General features: G+C 45.2%; 1 protein-coding gene across 3 annotated transcripts in view; it reads left to right on the top strand.

Annotated features, from left to right (window-relative positions):
• LOC139155518 (apoptotic chromatin condensation inducer in the nucleus-like) overlaps window positions 1-19,622 on the top strand; it is a 66,273-nt gene that overhangs the window by 6,920 nt on the left and 39,731 nt on the right. For all 3 annotated transcript variants that reach the window (XM_070730677.1, XM_070730678.1, XM_070730676.1), the window contains exons 2-3: window positions 12,574-12,639; window positions 17,370-17,481. In XM_070730677.1, the coding sequence (XP_070586778.1) occupies window positions 12,574-12,639; window positions 17,370-17,481 (178 nt within the window). The remainder of the gene's footprint in view (window positions 1-12,573; window positions 12,640-17,369; window positions 17,482-19,622) is intronic.

Here is a 19,622-nt window from a genome sequence, read left to right as displayed (position 1 = left end):
TTTTAAAACCCACAATAAAAACAATCAATCGTCCTCCTTTCATGCAATGATTAGAGTGAGACTGTGGCTCACGGTTCCCAGGCCTATCGGCACAGGTGTGTCTTTAATGCCTTCCGAAAGGCAAGGGGAGTGGGGTGGGAGCGTGAATCTTTGGGGGGAGTTGGTTCCTGATGGTCGGGGCCACAGCAGAGAAGGCCCTCCCCCGTGAACCTGCCAGCCGACATTGTTTGGCTGACGGGGCCTGGAGGAGGCCGACTTTGTGCAACCTAACCAGTCCCTGGGATTTATGAGGCAGAAGGCGGTCCCATAAATAATCTGGTCCAATGCCATGTAGGGCTTTATAGGTCATAACCAACACCTTGAATTGTGTTCAGAGACTGATAGGCAGCCAGTGCAGCTCGGTTGAGTGCTGGACTTATGTGGGAGTAACTGAGTACGCCCAATACACCTCTGGCGGCTGCATGCTGGACTAATTGAAGTCTCTGAACGTTCTTCAAGGGGAGCCCCAAGTAGAGCGCATTGCAGTAGTTGAGCCTAGAAGTGATGGGGGCATGAGTGACCGTGAGGAGAGACTCCCTGTCCAAATAGGCCCGCAACTGGTGCACCAGGCGAACCTGTGTGAAAGTCCCCCTGGCCACAGCCGAAAGGAGATGTTCTAACCTCAGATTTTACGGTCAGCTGCACAATTGATAGGGTTTTCGGTTAGGACTGGTAGGGGAAAAGACGCCACACTTAGGAGGAGACTGATGGGAGAACCAGATATCTGGTTGGCGCCAGAATTGAATGGGGAGGACTTCCCGCTAGGGCATTTGTGGCTCTGAGCTTTTAAGGTTGCCGACCGCTGGCTTAGAAGTTGTGTATAGGTAGTCCTCGACTTACAGCCGTTTGTTTAGTGACCATTCTTAGTTACAAATGGCACTGGGAAAAACGTGATTTAGGAGGATTTTTCACCTTTCGGACCTTGACAGCTTCCAATGATCACACGATCAAAATTCAAATGCTTGGCAACAACATTTACAACAGTTGCGTTGTCCAAACGTCATGGGATATTTTTTTTTACAATCTTCCGGTAGACCAAGACAATGGGAGAAATTTCTCACTTAACAATTGTGTTACTAACTTTTCTTAATAAAAAAAAAAGACCACAGTGATATTCTTTGAACAATTGTGGCAAGAGAACGATTGTAAAACGAGACGAAACTCACTCAAAATGACTGCTTTGCGCATCGGCAGAAATTTGTGCTGCAGGGAGTGGCCCACCGTCGTTGGAAGTTGAGGATTCCCTATATGTAGTTCTGGTGAGAAATTATAGTTTTGGACAGGGGTATTTAACTACCTTTGTGGCCAATGCTGCAAATCTAAATTTTAGGTGTGCAGGTGGGAGTCTTGTAGAAGCCTCTGAATTTTTCAAGTCATAGCCATGTCCTTTTCTTTCACCACCGTTGTCACTAAATGAAACTGTCGTAAGTCGAACTGCCTGTATTCCTTCTGATTTTTCCAGAGGTCCGTCTCTCCCCCCCCCCCCCCCCCCCCCAATTCCAGTGTTGCTGATCTTAAGCCAAGGGAACGGTATGAAATGTTTTGAATTAAACAATGTACAGAAATCATAGCCATTCAGAAATGTCCCAAAGCAGATATGACTGCATTTTTTTCCCTACACCTTTGTTTTATCCTCACACAAACACTCACAAATGCTTTAAGATGATTTAATGAGCTTGCAGAGTGAGAAGTGGGAGGGAAATTTGGGTCTTTCTAGTTTTATTATTTATTATTTATTTTATTATTAGTTGGACTTGTATGCCGCCCCTCTCCGAGGACTCGGGGCGGCTCACAACAAGTAAAAACAGTCACAACAATCCAATTAATTAAAATATTTAACGATTTAAGAAAAACCCCATGTAATAGCAAACACACACACAAGCATACCATGTATAAATTAACATGCCCAGGGGAGATGTTTAGTTTCCCCATGCCTGACGGCAAAGGTGAGTCTTAAGGAGTTTTCGGAAGGCAGGAAGAGTAGGGGCAGTTCTAATCTCCGGGGGGAGTTGGTTCCAGAGAGCCGGCGCCGCCACAGAGAAGGCTCTTCCCCTGGGACCCGCCAACCGGCATTGTTTAGTTGACGGGACCCGGAGAAGGCCCACTCAGTGGGACCTAATCGGTCACTGGGATTCGTGCGGCAGGAGGCGGTCTCGGAGATATTCTGGTCCGATGCCATGAAGGGCTTCACTTCCTTAGCCTGGTCGATATTTATTATTTCATTTATTACTTATTTTATTATTTGGATCGCTATGCCGCCCTTCTACCATACATTCAGGGTGGTTTACTAAACAGGAACTATACAAAAAAGGACATGTAAGAAACCTAAAGTTAAAACAAATAGTTTTATTAACAAATAAAGTTAATAAAATTAGTCTAAAACCGCCATTATTAAAAAACAGCCACTCACTTTCATTCTGTTTACATTCATATGTACAGTGTTCCCTCGATTTTCGCGGGTTCGAACTTCGCGAAAAGTCTATACCACGGTTTTTCAAAAATATTAATTAAAAAAATACTTCGCGGGTTTTTTCCCTATACCATGATTTTTCCCACCCGATGACGTCACATGTCATCGCCAAACTTTCATCTGCCTTTAATAAATATTTTTTTAAAATAAACTTTAATAAATAAACATGGTGAGTAATAATCTGAATGGTTGCTGAGGGAATGAAAAATTGCAATTTAGGGGTTTAAAGTGTTAAGGGATGGCTTGTGATACTGTCCATAGCCAAAAATAGTGTATTTACTTCCGCATCTCTACTTCGCGGAAATTCGACTTTTGCGGGCGGTCTCGGAACGCATCCCCTGCAAAAATGGAGGGAACACTGTATATGGCCAGAGCAGAATACCAATGTTCAACAGGCCCAAGCCTGCCGGCAGAGATGAATTTTTAAAGCCTTATGAAAGGCCAGGAAGGCAAGAGGTGGTATGAATCTCTGGAGGGAATTGATTCCAAAGGGCCGGGGCTGCCACAGACAAGGCTCTACCCGTAGGCCCCGACTGGTGGCATTCCCTAGCTGATGGGACCTGGCAAAGGCCGACTCTGTGGGACCTGACTGGTTGCTGGGATATAGTGCAATATTGTTGAAACGGGAGCGTGTGCATATGCTGGAAGCCAGAAGAGCAGTTGCCTCTTCTCAACACACACATGCGCACTGGGCGGTTGCTCTTCTGGTTTCCGGCAGTTGGTCAGTATGCCGGAACCCGGAAGAGTAACAATCGACGGCTCGGGTGCCTGGAGAGATGGCACAGTAGTGGTGGCAAGTTGGCCTGTAGCAAGTTGGTCGTGGCGAGTTGTCCAAGGTGAATTAATTGTGGCAAGATGGTCGTGGTAAGTTGCCCCTTTCCGTCAGTGTGATGTCTTCGGTTTTGCCTCTTTTTTAAGACCCCAAGTGAAAAGTTTAGATGAAGGTCGATTGTGTGAAAGGCAGATGTGCCGTAGCCGATTTCTCCCAAACAGGATCAGTTCCGATTAAGTTCTAGGTTTTCAAATTTGTTTTCGTACTCCTTGACTTACAATGGTCCCCTTAGCGATCGTTCAAAGTTACAACAGCACTGAAAATTGGCACTTACTCCCATTTTTTACACTTGCGACTATTGCAGGGCGCTCCCCCACCCAGTCACGTGATCAAAATTCCAACGCTTGGCAACTGGCTCGTATTTACGGCAGTTGCAGTGTCCTGGAGTCACGCGATCCCCTTTTGCGACTTTCTGACAATGGGGGGAAGTGTTCCTCACTTAACAACTGCCATGACTTCACTTACCAACTGCGTAAAGAATAGAATAGAATAGAATTTTATTGGCCAAGTGTGATTTGGACACACAAGGAATTTGTCTTGGTGCATATACTCTCAGCGTACATAAAATAAAATATACATTTGTCAAGAATCATGTGGTACGACACTTAATGGTCAAATAAGCAATGAAGAAGCAATATTAATAGAAATCTTAGGATATAAGCAAGAAATTACAGACATACAGTCAATATGGGAGGAAATGGGTGATAGGAATGATCAGAAAGACTAGTAGAATAGAATTGCAGATTTAGTAGAAAGTCTGACAGTGTTGAGGGAAAGTTCGTAAAACAGGGCAAAAATTCGCATAACAAATATCTTGCTTAGCAACAGAAATTTTGGGCCCTATTCTGGTCCGAAGGTGAGGATTACCTATATAAAATGAAGCAATGCATATTAATATGTATGTATACAGGTACACAGACAGATAGATAGTAAGCCGCTTTGAGTCGCCATGTGGGAATAGCACTGGTCAACACACAAAAAAAATCATCAGCACAGGTAATATGTCTGTTTTATGGAGTTCGAGGTGCTTAGTTTTGCTCTATCATGTAAATTGCTGATATAGAACCATTTTTGTTATTATGCTATTTCTACATTTTCAACGTATGTGGTAATTACTGTTTTCTTAATGTCACCAGTGTATTTCCTATACCTTATAATAACAATGCTGCTCCGTGGAAATTATACCTGCTGCAGAAAAACTATATGCATTTTTGAAATCAGAGCAAAAGAAATGATCTATTTTCCCCCTTTTTTGAAGATGGGAAATACATCAGCTCTTTTCCAGTCCTCTGACAGTTCCCCATGAAAGATATGGTTCATTGGTTTTGAAATCTCATCTGTCAGTTACTTCAGAACTTTGAGGTATAATCCATCTGATCCTAGTGATTTGAATTTGTCTAGGGTAGGCAGGTGTTCTCTTACCATTTTCTTTCCTTTTAACGTGTGTTCCTGATATGTTTTTTGTGATGTTAATGAGAATTAAGTCCAATGTGGCTGATCCCCTTGTTCCCTTGTCTACTTTTTAGGTGACGTAAGTTAAAATCCCCCATTACTGTTGTGATGTGCTTCCCCCATACCTTAGCTCAGTGTTTCCCAACCTTGACAACTTGGAGATACTTGGACTTCAACTCCCAGAATCCCCCAACCAGCGAATGCCTTAGCTGACTAGCAAAATGTTCACCTACTTCCTCTATTTGGTTGGGTGGCCTGTAGTATAGATCTATGGTAATGTCATCCCCCCCCCTTTAATATTGACCCTAATGCATTTAAAATAATTTTCATTATTGTTGTGCTCTATTTCTATAGAGATGTAGTTATTTCTTGTATACTGTATAGTGCAATTCCACCTCCTCTTTTATTTGGTCTACTTCTTTTAAATAATTTAAATCCCTCTAGCTGTATGTCCCATTTGTTGGTTTCATCCCACCAAGTTTCTCACCGCGAATTGAATGGAGATCAAAAGGAAATGCTTGTTTTGATGAGGGTTCTGCCTTGAGGACTCAGCATTGCACAGCTAACGTCATTCCGTCTGGGTCCTAATACAGGGGTGTAAAAACACCTTGCCCACGGCCAGATCCAGCTTGCCAGATCTTTGATCTGCCCCGCAAGGCAGCCCTGGAAACACCCAACGACCGGCCCTCAGTGCCGCTGTCAGGAGAAACAGCTCAGGAAGAAAAAAGTTCCGTTTTTTGCTGGCAGAGGGTTGCAAGAGCTGGCACAGCCAAAAGCGGAGCTTGGGAGTCCATTTTCACTTGCAGAGCACTCAGGCCACCACAGGGATCCCCAACACGAGTGATGTCATGCTGGCCATGCCCCCCCCCCCAACACCAGGTCAAACGCAACTCCGATGAGACCCTCAGTGAAATCAAATTTGACATCCCTGTGAGGCCTTGTTTGATAATGTTGTGGCTCGCCATCAGCCCATGCAGCTGACAGCAGGTCCCACTCAAGACAAGGCCGAAGAGCTGATGCACCCACAGCCTGTGCATTTGGCACCCGAGTTGGATAGTGGGGTGGCAAGGACTTGGTGCCAGAGGCAGAGGTTCAGCCAGAACCTCCAGCACCTCAGAGCAGCAACGAGAAGGAAGAGGCTTTTCATCTTCTTGATGCATGAGTACACAGAGCTGCCAAGAGACAGGAATGGTTACTCCAGAGGAGGTCTCCTCGGGAGTAGGACTGGGGGCTAATTGGCCGTGCCCCTAGTCTACTTAAGGACATCAGAGGCAGCTAACAAGCTGCAGAGAACAACGTTGGGGAAACCCGTCTGATCATTGTGTGCTCCGTGTCTGAAAGACTTCTTTGTGTTCTCTGCTGCCATTTTGGTTATCAAGAACTCCCTCTAGGCAATTTGCCAACTCTCTTAAGCTATGTAAGATATCAAGACCTAATTGCTCTTCTTGGCTTCAAAACTCTTTGAACTGATACCAGCTATTAATGAAGATTAATTGTAGCTGGTTGCTTGCCAAACAAGCCTGTCTGGTCTCGGACAGTAGGGAGGTGACACAAGCCTGGCTCCAGGTGTTAGTCAATGCCTCCTTGAGCAAGGGGCCCCTTCCGCAACCATTAAAGGAAGTGATTGTTAGGCCCCTTCTCACGAAGCCTTCCCTGGACCCAGTTTATCAAACAATTATCATCCAGTCTCCAACCTGCCCTTTATGGGTAAGGTTGTAGAGAAGGTGGTGGCACTCCAACTCCTGCGGTCCTTGGAGGAAAACAAATTATTTGAATCCTTTTTCAATATGGCTTCAGCCCCAATTACCGCACAGAAACCGCTTTGGTCCCTGAGATAGTGGTCACTCCTCTATCCTGGTGCATCTTGACCTCTCAGCGGCGTTTGATTGACCATGGTATCCTTCAATAACTGGAGGGATGGGAGTGGAAGGCACCATTTTCAGTGGTTCTCCTTCTATTTCTCCGGTTAGTCACAGTCGGTGTTAGTGGGCCTCTCTTTTGCGGGGTCCCGCAGGGTTCAGTCCTCTATTCTCTCCTTTTCAACATCTACTCCAGGGGTCCCCAAACTTTTTACACAGGGGGCCAGTTCACTGTCCCTCGGACTGTTGGAGGGCCGGACTATAAAAAAAACTATGTACATATTTTCCTATGTACACTGCACATACCTTATTTCTTTCTCTCTCACTCATTCTCTCTCTCTCTCTCTCTCTTGCTTTCTTTCTTTCTCTCTCTCTTGCTCTCTCTCTCTTGCTTTCTTTCTGTCTCTTGCTCTCTCTGTCTCTTTCTCACTCTCTCTTGCTATCTCTCTTCCTCCCTCCCTCCCTTTCTCTCTCCCTCTCTTTCTCCCCCTCCATTCCCTCCCTTCCCTCCACCCTTCCTTCCTCTCCACTTCTCTTTCCCTCGCTCTTTTCCCCTTCTCTTTCTCCTTTCTTTCTCTCCACTTCTCTCTCTCTCTTTTCCCTCTTTCACCCTCCCTCTTCTCTCCAAGTGGAGGACTCACCCGACAAGCCTCCATCCTCCGACCCTGGACTCCCATTCAATCCCCATTCAGAAAATAGGAGCTAGCAACTCAAAGAGGAGAAGGAGGCGGGTGTGTGCGTGTATGTGCGTGTGTTGTGTCCAGCTCGGCTTTCGGCAAGCCTTACTTTACCTCGGGTGAGATGAGATTGAGGGGGACGTTCTCACTGCTTTTCCAGTGCGGCCTTGGAAAAGACCCACGGGCCAGAAAAATGGCCTCAGCGGGCCGCGTGTGGCCCGCGGGCCGTAGTTTGGGGGCCGCTGATCTACATGAAACCACTGGATGAGATCATCCGAAGGCACGGGACAAGGTACCAGCAGTACGCTGATGATACACAGTTGTACATTTCCACCCCGTGTCAGTTCAGCAAAGTGGTAGAATATGCCGGTGCCCGGAAGCCGTAAGGATCTGGATGGGAATCAACAGGCTCAAGCTCAACCCCGTCAAGACTGAGTGGATGTGGATTTTGCCTCCCAAGGACCATACCATCCGTCCGTCTCTGGTGCGGAGGGGGAGGATAATCCTCCCCGGGTCCTCTCTTTTTTTTTTTTTAATAGTAAACTTTATTAATTTTTCATAAAAATTGACAGACATAGATACAAACATTTAACATATACTTGGGGCTGCGGTTTCCCCTCTTATTATTATTATTATTTATTATTTATTAGATTTGTATGCCGCCCCTCTCCGTAGACTCGGGGCAACATCCCTGTAGTCCCATTATCAAAATTAGAGCATTTAATTGTGATAATCTTTTGACAGGCAAAGCCAGATTTACTTAACAAATATGTTACTTACTTAACCACTGAAATGATTCACTTAAACCCCTGGCAAGAAAGGTCACAAAATGGGGCAAAAAAATCACTTAACTTTTTTTCTTAGCAATGGAAATTTTGGGTTCAAAACTGATCGTAATTCAAGCACCACCTGCATAACAATATAAACAGTACAATAATTTGGATGACAGCACACTTATCCTAGAAGTCTATTTTTTAACAGGAAAAGAATACACTATTAATACCTTAAATCGACATACTAATTTGAATGAAAAGAAGAATTTTTATTCAAACCTTACAATAAAAAGAATTTAAAAAGAAAAAGAAAAAAGAAGGAAAAATCATTTTAGTATATTTATAGTTTTCCATGGTGTTTACATTTTATTTTTATTTATCCATATGTACATCTTATTCCAAATGATATAAAATTCTGATTCCTCTTGATTATTTAACCGTCTTGTCATCATATCCATCTCTGCGCAATCTAATATTTTCTTAGTTACCTCTTCTTCCTTGGGAGTATTTTCTCCCTCCCAATTTTGCACATAGACTATCCTGGCTGCTGTCAAAATCTGAATACAACTAAATGGAGGATATCTTTCTTGTATTTCTGCTTTGCTATACCCTCAACTTGGGTATTCTCCTAGATCTGCAGCTGAGACTTGATCAACGTCTCAGCTGTGACTAGGGGGACCTCTGCACAGGTTTGCCTCATGCACCAGTTGTGACCCTACCTAGACCAGGAGGCTCTCTATGCATGGTCCCTCACTCTCATCACCTCACGTCTTGACTATAGTAACATGCTCTACATGGGGCTACCCTTGAAAAAAATTCAGAGGTACAGCTGGTTCAAAATACACCCGCCTGATCTATAATGCAGTGATTTTCAACCTTTTTTGAGCCGCGGCACACTTTTTACATTTACAAAACCATGGGGCACATTGAGGGCGGGGGGGGGGGGGGCGGCGGCTAAAAAAATATTGAACAAAAAAATTCTCTCTCTTCCTCCCTTGCGCTCTATTTCTCTCTCCCTCTTTCTCTCCCTTCCTCTTTTTTTCTCTCTTCCTTCTTTCCTCTTTTTTGCTCTCTCTCTCCCTCCCTCCCTCCCTCTATGTCTTTCTCTCTCCCACCTTCCCTTCCTCTCTCTCTCTCTCTCTTGCTTTCTTTCTCTCTCTCTCTTGCTTTCTTTCTCTCTTGTTCTCTTTCTCTCTCTCTTTCTTTCTCTCTCTTGCTTGCTTTCTCTCTTGTTTGCTTTCTCTGAGCTTCGCGGCACACCTGACCATGTCTCGCGGCACACTAGTGTGCCCCGGCACACTGGTTGAAAAACACTGCTATAATGGGTCCATATCACTCCAACTCTCCGTGAGCTGCATTGGCTACCAGTCAATCTCTAGACGCAATTCAAGGCGATGACAGCTGTCAGCCTGGATAGCTTCAAGGCCGGATTAGACAGATTCATGGATGCCAAGTGTATCATAGGTGGTTATTGAAACAGATGTCCATGTGCCTCCTCTATGTTGGTTGACGCAGGCAAGATTCCCTCGAGTACCATTTGTTGGGGGTCCGGGGAAAGGGAGGGTCTTGCCTTCTCTTTCTGCTCAAGATCCCCATGGACCATTGGTGGGCCACTGTGGGACACAGAATGCTGGACTCGATGGGCTTTGGCCTGATTCAGCTTGGCTCTGCTTAGGTTCTTTTGTTTTGTGTATATTAATTGGATTGTTTATTACTGTTTTTTTATATGCTGTGAGCCGCCCCGAGTCCTCGGAGAGGGGTGGCATACAAATCCAATTAAACTTAAACTTAAGGTGTTGGTTATTATCGTACCTTTAAGGCCCTACATGGCTTAGAACCAGACTATTTATGGGACTGCCTGCTACCTCATCCTTCCCAGCGACCAATTAAGAGTTGATCTTCTCCGGGTCCCATCTACCAAACAGTGTTGGTTGGCGGGGCCATGGGGAAGGGCCTGTACGTTTTGGAATCCACCGCCCTTGGAGATCCGCATTATGTCCACCCTGTTGGCTTTCCGGAAGGCCGTTAAGACCTGGTTTTTCCAGCGGGCCTGGGACCATGAATGATTGAGAGTATGTGTGGTTTTTATAGGCTATTATTATGTTTTTGTATTTTTACTGTTGTTGACATTAATAATAATAATTTATTAGATTTGTGTGCCGCCCCTCTCCGCAGACTCGGGGTGGCTCACAACAATAATAATAACAATATACAATGTAACAAATCTAATATTAAAAGAAAGTACTGTATTTTAAAAACCCCATCATTTAAAAAACATACAACACATTTAAATATATTAAAGGGTTAAATAAGGTCCAGGAGGGAAGCGTTTTTAATAGGAAAGTGAACACAAGAACAAGGGGACACAATCTGAAGTTAGTTGGGGGAAAGATCAAAAGCAACATGAGAAAATATTATTTTACTGAAAGAGTAGTAGATCCTTGGAACAAACTTCCAGCAGACATGGTAGATAAATCCACAGTAACTGAATTTAAACATGCCTGGGATAAACATATATCCATCCTAAGATAAAATACAGAAAATAGTATAAGGGCAGACTAGATGGACCATGAGCTCTTTTTCTGCCGTCAGACTTCTATGTTTCTAACACAAGCATACCATGCATAGAGTCTATAAGCTTAGGGGAGATGTCTCAATTCCCCCATGCCTGACGATATAGGTGGGTCTTAAGCAATTTACAAAAGGCAAGGAGGGTGGGGGCCGTTCTAATCTCCGGAGGGAGTTAATTCCAGAGGGCCGGGGCCGCCACAGAGAAGGCTCTTCCCCTGGGGCCTGCCAGACGACGTTTAGTCCACGGGACCCAGAGAAGGCCAACTCTGTGGGGTCTTATCAGCCGCTGGGGTTCGTGCGGCAGAAGACGGTCCCGGAGATATTCTGGTCCGATGGCATGTAGGGCTTTATAGGTCATTACCAACACTTTGAATTGTGACCGGAAACTGATCGCCAGCCAATGCAAGCCACGGAGTGTTGGAGAGACATGGGCAAACCTAGGTAACCCCACAATAGCTCTCTTGTTACTTTTGTAAGCCACCCAGAGTCCACTGGAGTTGGGCGGCATATAAATTTTACAAACAAACAAATAAGCAAACGAACAAATAAATAAGGCGTTTATTAGTAGTGGTGTTTGAATTAAATAAATGTGTACAAACTGTGTGGAGTGTTTTGTTCTTGGCGGGGACAGAACAGATAAGCTTCAGAGTCGGTTTTCGCAACAAAAGTGCAAGAATAGATCAACTAAGATGATTAAGGGCCTGGAGGCTTAAAACATGTGAATTACAGTTGCAGGAATTCAGTATGGCCAGTGTAAAGAAAAGAAGGATTTGAGGTGATATGCTAGCACTCTTGTAGATTTTGAGGGGCTGCCCCAAAGATTTATTCTTCAAAGCACCAGAAGACAAGATGGGGGGGGGGAGGATGGAAACTGTTCTGTTGGGCTCTCTGGTGGAAGCCTCCCAAAAATTCAAGGGTACACATTTCAGACACACACACACGTTTGAAAATTCAAAACAATGTCCTTTATCACAAAATTCAAAAGAAACAAAGCACCCTTTTTCTATTGCAAAGAGCACTCTTCCCCAAAACAACCTTGTGGGCTGTACAAGTCCCTTAATCAGTCCTTAAGTACTTAGCTAGTAGCTGTGAAGAAACGTCACAGCCCTCCTTTTTCCCACGAAGTGAAACATACACACACTTTACTCTGCTTTGGTGTCAAAGGCGTGAAAAATCCACAAACAGTTCAGACACAGCGAGGCACGATCCTGAAGAACTGCGATCAGATAATCTTCCACAACGGCCAAACTAGCACGCTGCTATTTATATCAGCAGCTCTAATTACTGGAGCCCCACCCAAACACAGGTGGCCTCTCTTATCTCCTGTAATATGTCCTCTATTGGTCTCTTCAATGCATAAGTCTGCGCCTGCATGGGTCTAACACTTCCTCATCCGAATCGACCGAAGATAATGGTGATTGGCTTCCTGGGCTGTGTGCCAAGCCCCCCTCTTCCAAGTCACCCCCACCTTCTTCTTTGTCCGAGGAAACTGCACTCCCTGACTCTACCGGCAATAAAACAGGCCTAGGACATGTTGACGTTTCCCCTGCCTCCACCTCCACATTCCCTGGGGCAGGAGCTGGGCCAGAGCCAACCACAACAGAAACTGATCATGGAGTGAAGCAACTGGAATAAAGGAGAACTTCCTAATAGTGAGGGCAATTAATCAATGGGACAGCTTGCCACCAGATGTGGGTGCTCCCAACACGGGAGGTTTGTAAGAGGAGATTGGACAGGCAGGTGGCAGGAATGGGGTAGGGTCTCCTGCGTGAGCAAAGGGTTGGATTAGAAGACCATCAACTTTATTATGCAATAAATTCTGTAAGTGGAAAATGAGATCAGGATTTAGACCCTTTAAGGGCATGTAGGGGCTGTCTCTAATTTTATCTCTTATTCCTAGGCCCTGATGCTTGAAAACCTGCAGAAGCATTCAACCCCTCACACCACCTTCCAACCCAATTCCCAGGTAAGACATGCCAGCCCATCATCCTTTGTCTGTGGTTGAGTCAGTCCTGGTACTGCGTATTTCCTTTTTGTGTGTATGTGTCCTTCGCTCTCTTCTTTCCCAGTTGACATGGAAATTAATTATACCCTTCGGCCTCCTCCTGGTGGTAAATAGAAGATTTAATTACTAGTTATCTCTTGTATCCCTTTCTCTGTGGCTTCCATGCCTGAGTAGGCCTCACTCTGGATCTGTTCTCCAAATTTGATTCCCCTAATTCCATAGCAAAGCTGGCTGAGGAATTCTGAGAGTCGAAGTCCACAAGTCTTAAAAGTTGCCACGTTTGGAGATCCCTGCTCTAGGTATTTCCCAACGGTAATCATTTCAAGATGGGTGAGATCCTTGGCTGTCTCCGAGCTTGCTTGCTTGCTTTTTTGCAGACGTTTCATGACCCAACTAGGGAACAACATCAGCACCAGAAGGGACTGGGGTTTGGGGAGAGGAGAAGAAGGGAGAGGAGGAGAAAGAGGAAGGAAGGAGGAGGAGGTTGGTAGCTTTCTTGCAGATGTTTCATTACATGACTAGGTTTCATCATCCATGGTAGAAGAGAGCCAGGCTTGCTCTCTGTTTATATGCATGTCACTTGGGAATGTTCTTGGGCTGTTCCAATTTCCCCAGGGGAACAGCAAGCATTCTGGATCAAACCAACTTCAAAAGGCTGGAGGCTGTTGTGGTCTGGATGGGTGTTAACAGACTCAAACTCAACCCTGATAAGTCGGAGTGGCTGTGGGTTTTACCTCCCAAGGACAATTCCATCTGTCCGTCCATTACCCTGAGGGGTGGGAATTACTGACCCCCTAAGAGAGGGTCCGCAACTTGGGCGTCCTCCTCGATCCACAGTTCACATTAGAAAAACATCTTTCAGCTGTGGCGAGGGGGGCGTTTGCCCAGGTTCGCCTGGTGTACCAGTTGCGGCCCTATTTGGACCGGGAGTCTCTGCTCACAGTCACTCATGCCCTCATCACCTCGAGGCTCGACTGCTGTAAATCTCTCTACATGGGGCTACTTTTGAAAAGTGTTCGGAAACTTCAGATCGTGCAGAATGCAGCTGCGAGAGCAATCATGGGCTTCCCTAAGTATGCCCATGTTACACCAACACTCCGCAGTCTGCATTGGTTGCTGATCAGTTTCCGGTCACAATTCAAAGTGTTGGTAATGACCTTTAAAGCCCTACATGGCACCGGACCAGAATACCTCTGGAACCGCCTTCTGCCGCAAGAATCCCAGCGACCGGTTACGTCCTACAGAGTTGGTCTTCTCCGGGTCCCGTCGACTAAACAATGTCATTTGGCGGGACCCAGGGAAAGAGCCTTCTCTGTGGCGGCCCCGATCCCTTGGAATCAACTCCCCCCAGAGATCAGAATTTCCCCCACCCTCCTCGTCTTTCGTAAGCTCGTCAGGCATGGGGGAACTGAGATATGCCCTTCCCCCTAGGCCTATACAATTTATGCATAGTATGTTTGTGTGTATGTTTGGTTTTTTAAATTAGGGTTTTAAAAATTATTTTAAATATTAGATTTGTTATATGTTGTTTCACTATTGTTAGCCGCCCCGAGTCTATGGAGAGGGGTGGCATACAAATCTAATAAATAAATACATACATACATACATACATACATACATACATACATACATACTAGAGAATTCTTGGGAGCCAGTCACTCAGGCAAATTTGTATTTGTATTTATTAGATTTGTATGCCGCCCCTTTCCGAAGACTCGGGGCGGCTAACAACAGTATAAAAAGACAATGTAAACAAATCTAATATTAAAAACAATCTTAAAAACCCCAATTTAAAGAACCACTCATACATACAAGCATACCATGTATAAATTCTATAAGCCTAGGGGGAAGGGAAATTTCAATTCCCCCATGCCTGACGACAGAGGTGGGTTTTAAGGATTTTAAATCAGCCATTAGTGGACACAGTGAGATAAACAACGTCTACATACCATTCAAAAGAGACAATTGAAAACCAAAATGGAAACATCATTCAGCCCCCAGATGAGTAGAGATTAACACCAAGGTTAACACTAGAGGCTAGACCGACAATCAGGAAGTAAACAATGCCCTACTCAAGGACCTACAAACTCGTTGTTAAGCTACAAACAAGTTTTATCGGTAAGCATCTCAAATCAATGAACCACCAAGAACATTCCCAGCAACACTTACAGGGTAAGCCACTAGTGTATTAACAGTGAGTAAACCCTTCTAGCACTGATGCCATTACCTAGTTGGGTCATAAAATGTCCACAAGAAAACTCACCAAGAACCCCTTAGCTCTCTTCCTTCTCTTGTCTGTTTATATACTAGGGCAGTGATGACAAATCTTTTTTGGTTTGCGTGCCAAAAAGAGGGGGGTCGCGTGTACGTCCCCACCCATAATTCCATGTGCTCACCCACCGCAGCATGTGCACGTGACCCCCCGCACACACTAGTGGCATGTGATAATACATCCCTCTTTTGCGCTCTACAGGCTTCAGAGTCTTTCTAGGAGGGCGAAAATGTCCTTCCTTACTACCAGTCCCGGAGGCCCTCCAAAGGCCAGAAATGGCCCGTTTCCCAAAGGTGATCCCCTTTCCCTGGGGTGGTGGGGAAGGCCATTTTCACCCAACCCAGGCTCCTAGAAAGACTCTGAAGCCTGAGGAGAGCAAAAAACACGGGACTTCCAGTCCACTGGGGCTGTTTAGCAACAATATACTGCTCCAACCCGAATCTGAATCCGATTAGATAGTGTTCTGTCTGGGTCCCCCCAGACGCCAACACCAACCAAAAAGAGTAGCCAGACACACTGGTAAAAAGCAAAGGCAGTTTATATACTGGAAAGCAAACACAGGTAACAAAAACTTACAGACAGGAACACGATGCAGTTTCACAGAGGTTTCACGAAGGCCAGGCAATAAAACAGGATTCTTGCTGGCAAAAACAACTCTGGAGATAATAAAACCCACACCTCCCCCAAGTCTTCCAGGCTTCTAGGCCACAAGCCAGGATCAGAGACGCCAAGAATCGAAGCAAGGTCACAGGACTCCCAGTTGATAACTCTCCACGAGACTGTAAGGGCGGGCCTGCCTTTTCAACCCTACTGAGGAGAACCACACCCAAACCCAGCTGTTGCCAATTCAGGGATGGAAATACCTTTCTAATTGGCCCCTTCTTTGAGCTGCACGTCTCTGCCGCATGTCTATTATAGCCTGTGCGTCTTCATCCAATGAGTCCAGGCTACTAGCTGGGGAGAGCCCCACCCCCGGGGGTCTCAGGCTGCTCTCCCTCCTTCTCTTCCTGACGTTCCTCTCCCCCGTCTGCCTGGTCCTCCCCCTCCTGTTCACTGTCCTCCTCCTCTGGGCATGGATCCGGCAGAGGTCCAGCCGTTCCCTGAGGAGCCTCAGGCTGAATCACAACAGATAGATAGATAGATAGATAGATAGATAGATAGATAGATAGATAGATAGATAGATAGATAGATAGATAGATAGAGACAGACAGACAGACAGACAGACAGACAGACAGACAGACAGACAGACAGACAATCTCAATTACTACTTGTATCTCTGGGCTATCCGCTGGATATCTGCCACCTCCACGTTTCCTCTGTGCCTCCTTGGTAACTCAAGGGTTGCTCTGCACACTCCTTAAGTGTAACACTATTGTATTATTTATTGGTGTAGACCACCCTGAGTCCCATGGAATTGGGCGGCATAGAAGTCAATTAAATTAAATTTAATTTAATTTAATTCCCTTCTTGCCCTGATAACGATACCTAGCTCAGTAATGAAACTGGTCTGCAAGAAAAAAAAACCCCAAGTTCAGATCGCACCAGGGACCCCCTCGTGTTAATCCTGAGCTACAAATCTTTTATTGGCATTTTAAAAATGCGTGGACATAAAACTCCCAAAATATCAAAGTCCTCTCCCCCCCTCCATTGTCTTGAAGTGTTTTAAGGTGGGTGGGAAACGCTGTTCCCGGTCAGGAATAATAATAATAATAATAATAATAATAATAATAATAATAATAATAATAATTTATTGGATTTGTATGCCGCCCCTCTCCGCAGACTCGGGGCGGCTAACAACAATAATAAACACAACATGTACAATCCAATAATAAAGACAACTAAAAACCCCTATTATAAAACCAAACATATACACAAACATACCATGCATAACTTGTAATGGCCTAGGGGGAAGAGCTATCTCAACTCCCCCATGCCTGGCGGTATAAATGAGTCTTGAGTAGTTTACGAATGACAGGGAGGGTGGGGCAGTTCTAATCTCTGGGGGGAGTTGGTTCCAGAGGGCCGGGGCCGCCACAGAGAAGGCTCTTCCCCTGGGGCCCCCCAAACAACATTGTTTAGTCGACAGGACCTGGAGAAGGCTAACTCTGTGGGACCTTATCGGTCACTGGGATTCGTGCGGTAGCAGGCAGATCTGGAGGTAATCTGGTCCAAAGCCATGTAGGGCTTTAAAGGTCATGACCAACACTGAATTGTGACCGGAAACTGATCGGCAGCCAATGCAGGCCACGGAGTGTTGAAGAAACGTGGACGAATCTTGGAAGCCCCACGATGGCTCTTGCGGCTGCGTTCTGCACGATCTGAAGTTTCCGAACCTTGTTTCCTTGAGGGCTGGATCGAAGGCAGGCTTTGTTTGGGCTCTTCTAAAGTCTTTTTTTCTTCTCTCTCTCTCCAACCACAGATCGGGGAAGAAATGAGCCAGAACACCATCATTAAGCAATATCTGGAAAAGCAGCACGAACTGCTGAGCCAGCGTCTGGAACGGGAAGCACGGGAGGCTGCCGACCTGGAAAGTAAGTGGCGTTTGTCTCATATTCTTCCCTCCATCCCTCCTGCTCTTAAGCCATCATTAAGCCATCATTCATGGGCTGGGCGGGAAACCAGTCTGTGGTTTTGTTTGGTTTTGCTTTGTTTTGTTTCTTGAACCAAACTCATCACCTTCGCAATGTGTCAAGCTTCCTTCTGGGTCCTTATCGGATCAAGGAGATGCAAAAAATCACCTTGCCACAAACTGGACATTGTATTCCATCGCTCGAGCGAGTGATTTGTATCTCACCTCTGACAGTCTCAAAATGGGTGAACAGTGCAGTCAGGCGGTAGGGAAAGCAAGTAGGATGCTTGGCTGCATAGCTAGAGGTATAACAAACAGGAAGAGGGAGATTGTGATCCCCTTATATAGAGCGCTGGTGAGACCCCATTTGGAATACTGTGTCCAGTTCTGGAGATCTCACCTACAAAAAGATATTGACAAAATTGAACGGGTCCAAAGACGGGCTACAAGAATGGTGGAAGGTCTTAAGCATAAAACGTATCAGGAAAGACTTCATGAACTCAATCTGTATAGTCTGGAGGACAGAAGGGAATCCACAGTAACTGAATTTAAACATGCCTGGGATAAACATAGATCCATCCTAAGATAAAATACAGAAAACAGTATAAGGGCAGACTAGATGGACCATGAGGTCTTTTTCTGCCGTCAGACTTCTATGTTTCTTTATTACTTATTCAAATAACTCAAGGCAGCCGACGTAATTCAACACAACCTCCTTTTTCTTTGCAACAACAACTACCCTGTGAGGTGTGTTGGGCTGCGAGAGAGGAACTGGTCCGAAGACACCCACAGGCGGTTTGGATGCCTAAGGCGGGACTAGAACTCCCACTCTTCTGGTGATTGACCCAGTCACCCAATCAGGTTTCAAGCCAAGGCGGGACTACAACCTAAAGTCTCTTGGCAATGGTCCAAAGTCACCCAGCCAGCTTTCATTCCGCGGCGGGACTAGAACCTGTTGGGAATTGGCCAAAGTAATGCACCCATCTCTCTGTCTCTCTCTATGTGTGTGTTTCTGTCTCTGTTTCTTTCTCTCTGTTTTTCTCTCTCTCTTATTCTGTTTCGCTCTGTTTCTGGCTGTTTCCTTCTCTTTCTGTTTTTCTCTCTCCTTATCTGTTCTCTGTCTCTGTTTCTCTGACTCTCTTTCTCTGTTTCTCTGTGTGTGTCTTCTCTGTCTTTCTGTCTCTGTTTCTTTCTGTCTGTTTCTTTCTTTCTCTCTGTCTCTCTCTCTCTCTCTCTGTGTCGCTGGCTGTTTCTTTTCTGTTTCTCTCTGTCTGTCTCTATAAGAACCTAAGAAGAGCCCTGCTGAATTGGGCCAAAGCCCATTGAGTCCAGCATTTTGTGTCACACAGTGGCCCACCAATTATCCCTGGGGATCTTGAGCAGGAAGAGAAGACAAGACTTTCCCTTGACCCCCAACAAATGGTACCCAAGGGAATCCTGCCTGCCTCAACCAACATAGGTGGATAAAATGAGGACCCGGATTGTGGGGGCAATATGCTGGCTCTGTTTAAAAGTGCTATTGCTAAAATGTTGTAAGCTGCCCTGAGTCTAAGGAGAAGGCGGCATAAAAATCAGGTAGGTAGGTAAGTAGGTAGGTAGGTAGGTAGGTAGGTAGATAGATAAGATAGATAGATAGATAGATAGATAGATAGATAGATAGATAAATAGATAAGATAAGATAAGATAGATAGATAAATAGATAGATAGATAAGATAGATAGATAAGATAGATAGATAGATAGATAGATAGATAGATAGATAGATAGATAGATAGATAGATAGATAGATAGATAGATAGATGTGGCACATGGACATCCATTTCAATAACCACCTATGATACATGAATCTGTCTAATCCTGCCTTGAAGCTATCCAGACTGACAGCTGTCACAACCTCTTCTGGAAGGGAATCCCATAAACCAATGACCCCCCTGGGTGAATAAATATTTCCCTTGCTTTGTCCTCACTTTCTTACCTAAGAGCTTTAGGGAGGGGCCCCTCGTCCTAGTATTGTGTGATAGAGAAAATAATTTTTCTCTCATCCACCTTTTCTATCCCGTGCATGATTTTCTACACTTCTATCAAGTCACCCCTTAAACGCCGTC

The sequence above is a fragment of the Erythrolamprus reginae genome, unplaced genomic scaffold (genome assembly GCF_031021105.1).
Source record: "Erythrolamprus reginae isolate rEryReg1 unplaced genomic scaffold, rEryReg1.hap1 H_26, whole genome shotgun sequence".
Lineage (NCBI taxonomy): Eukaryota > Metazoa > Chordata > Lepidosauria > Squamata > Dipsadidae > Erythrolamprus > Erythrolamprus reginae.
This window is presented reverse-complemented; position numbering and strand designations above follow the sequence as displayed.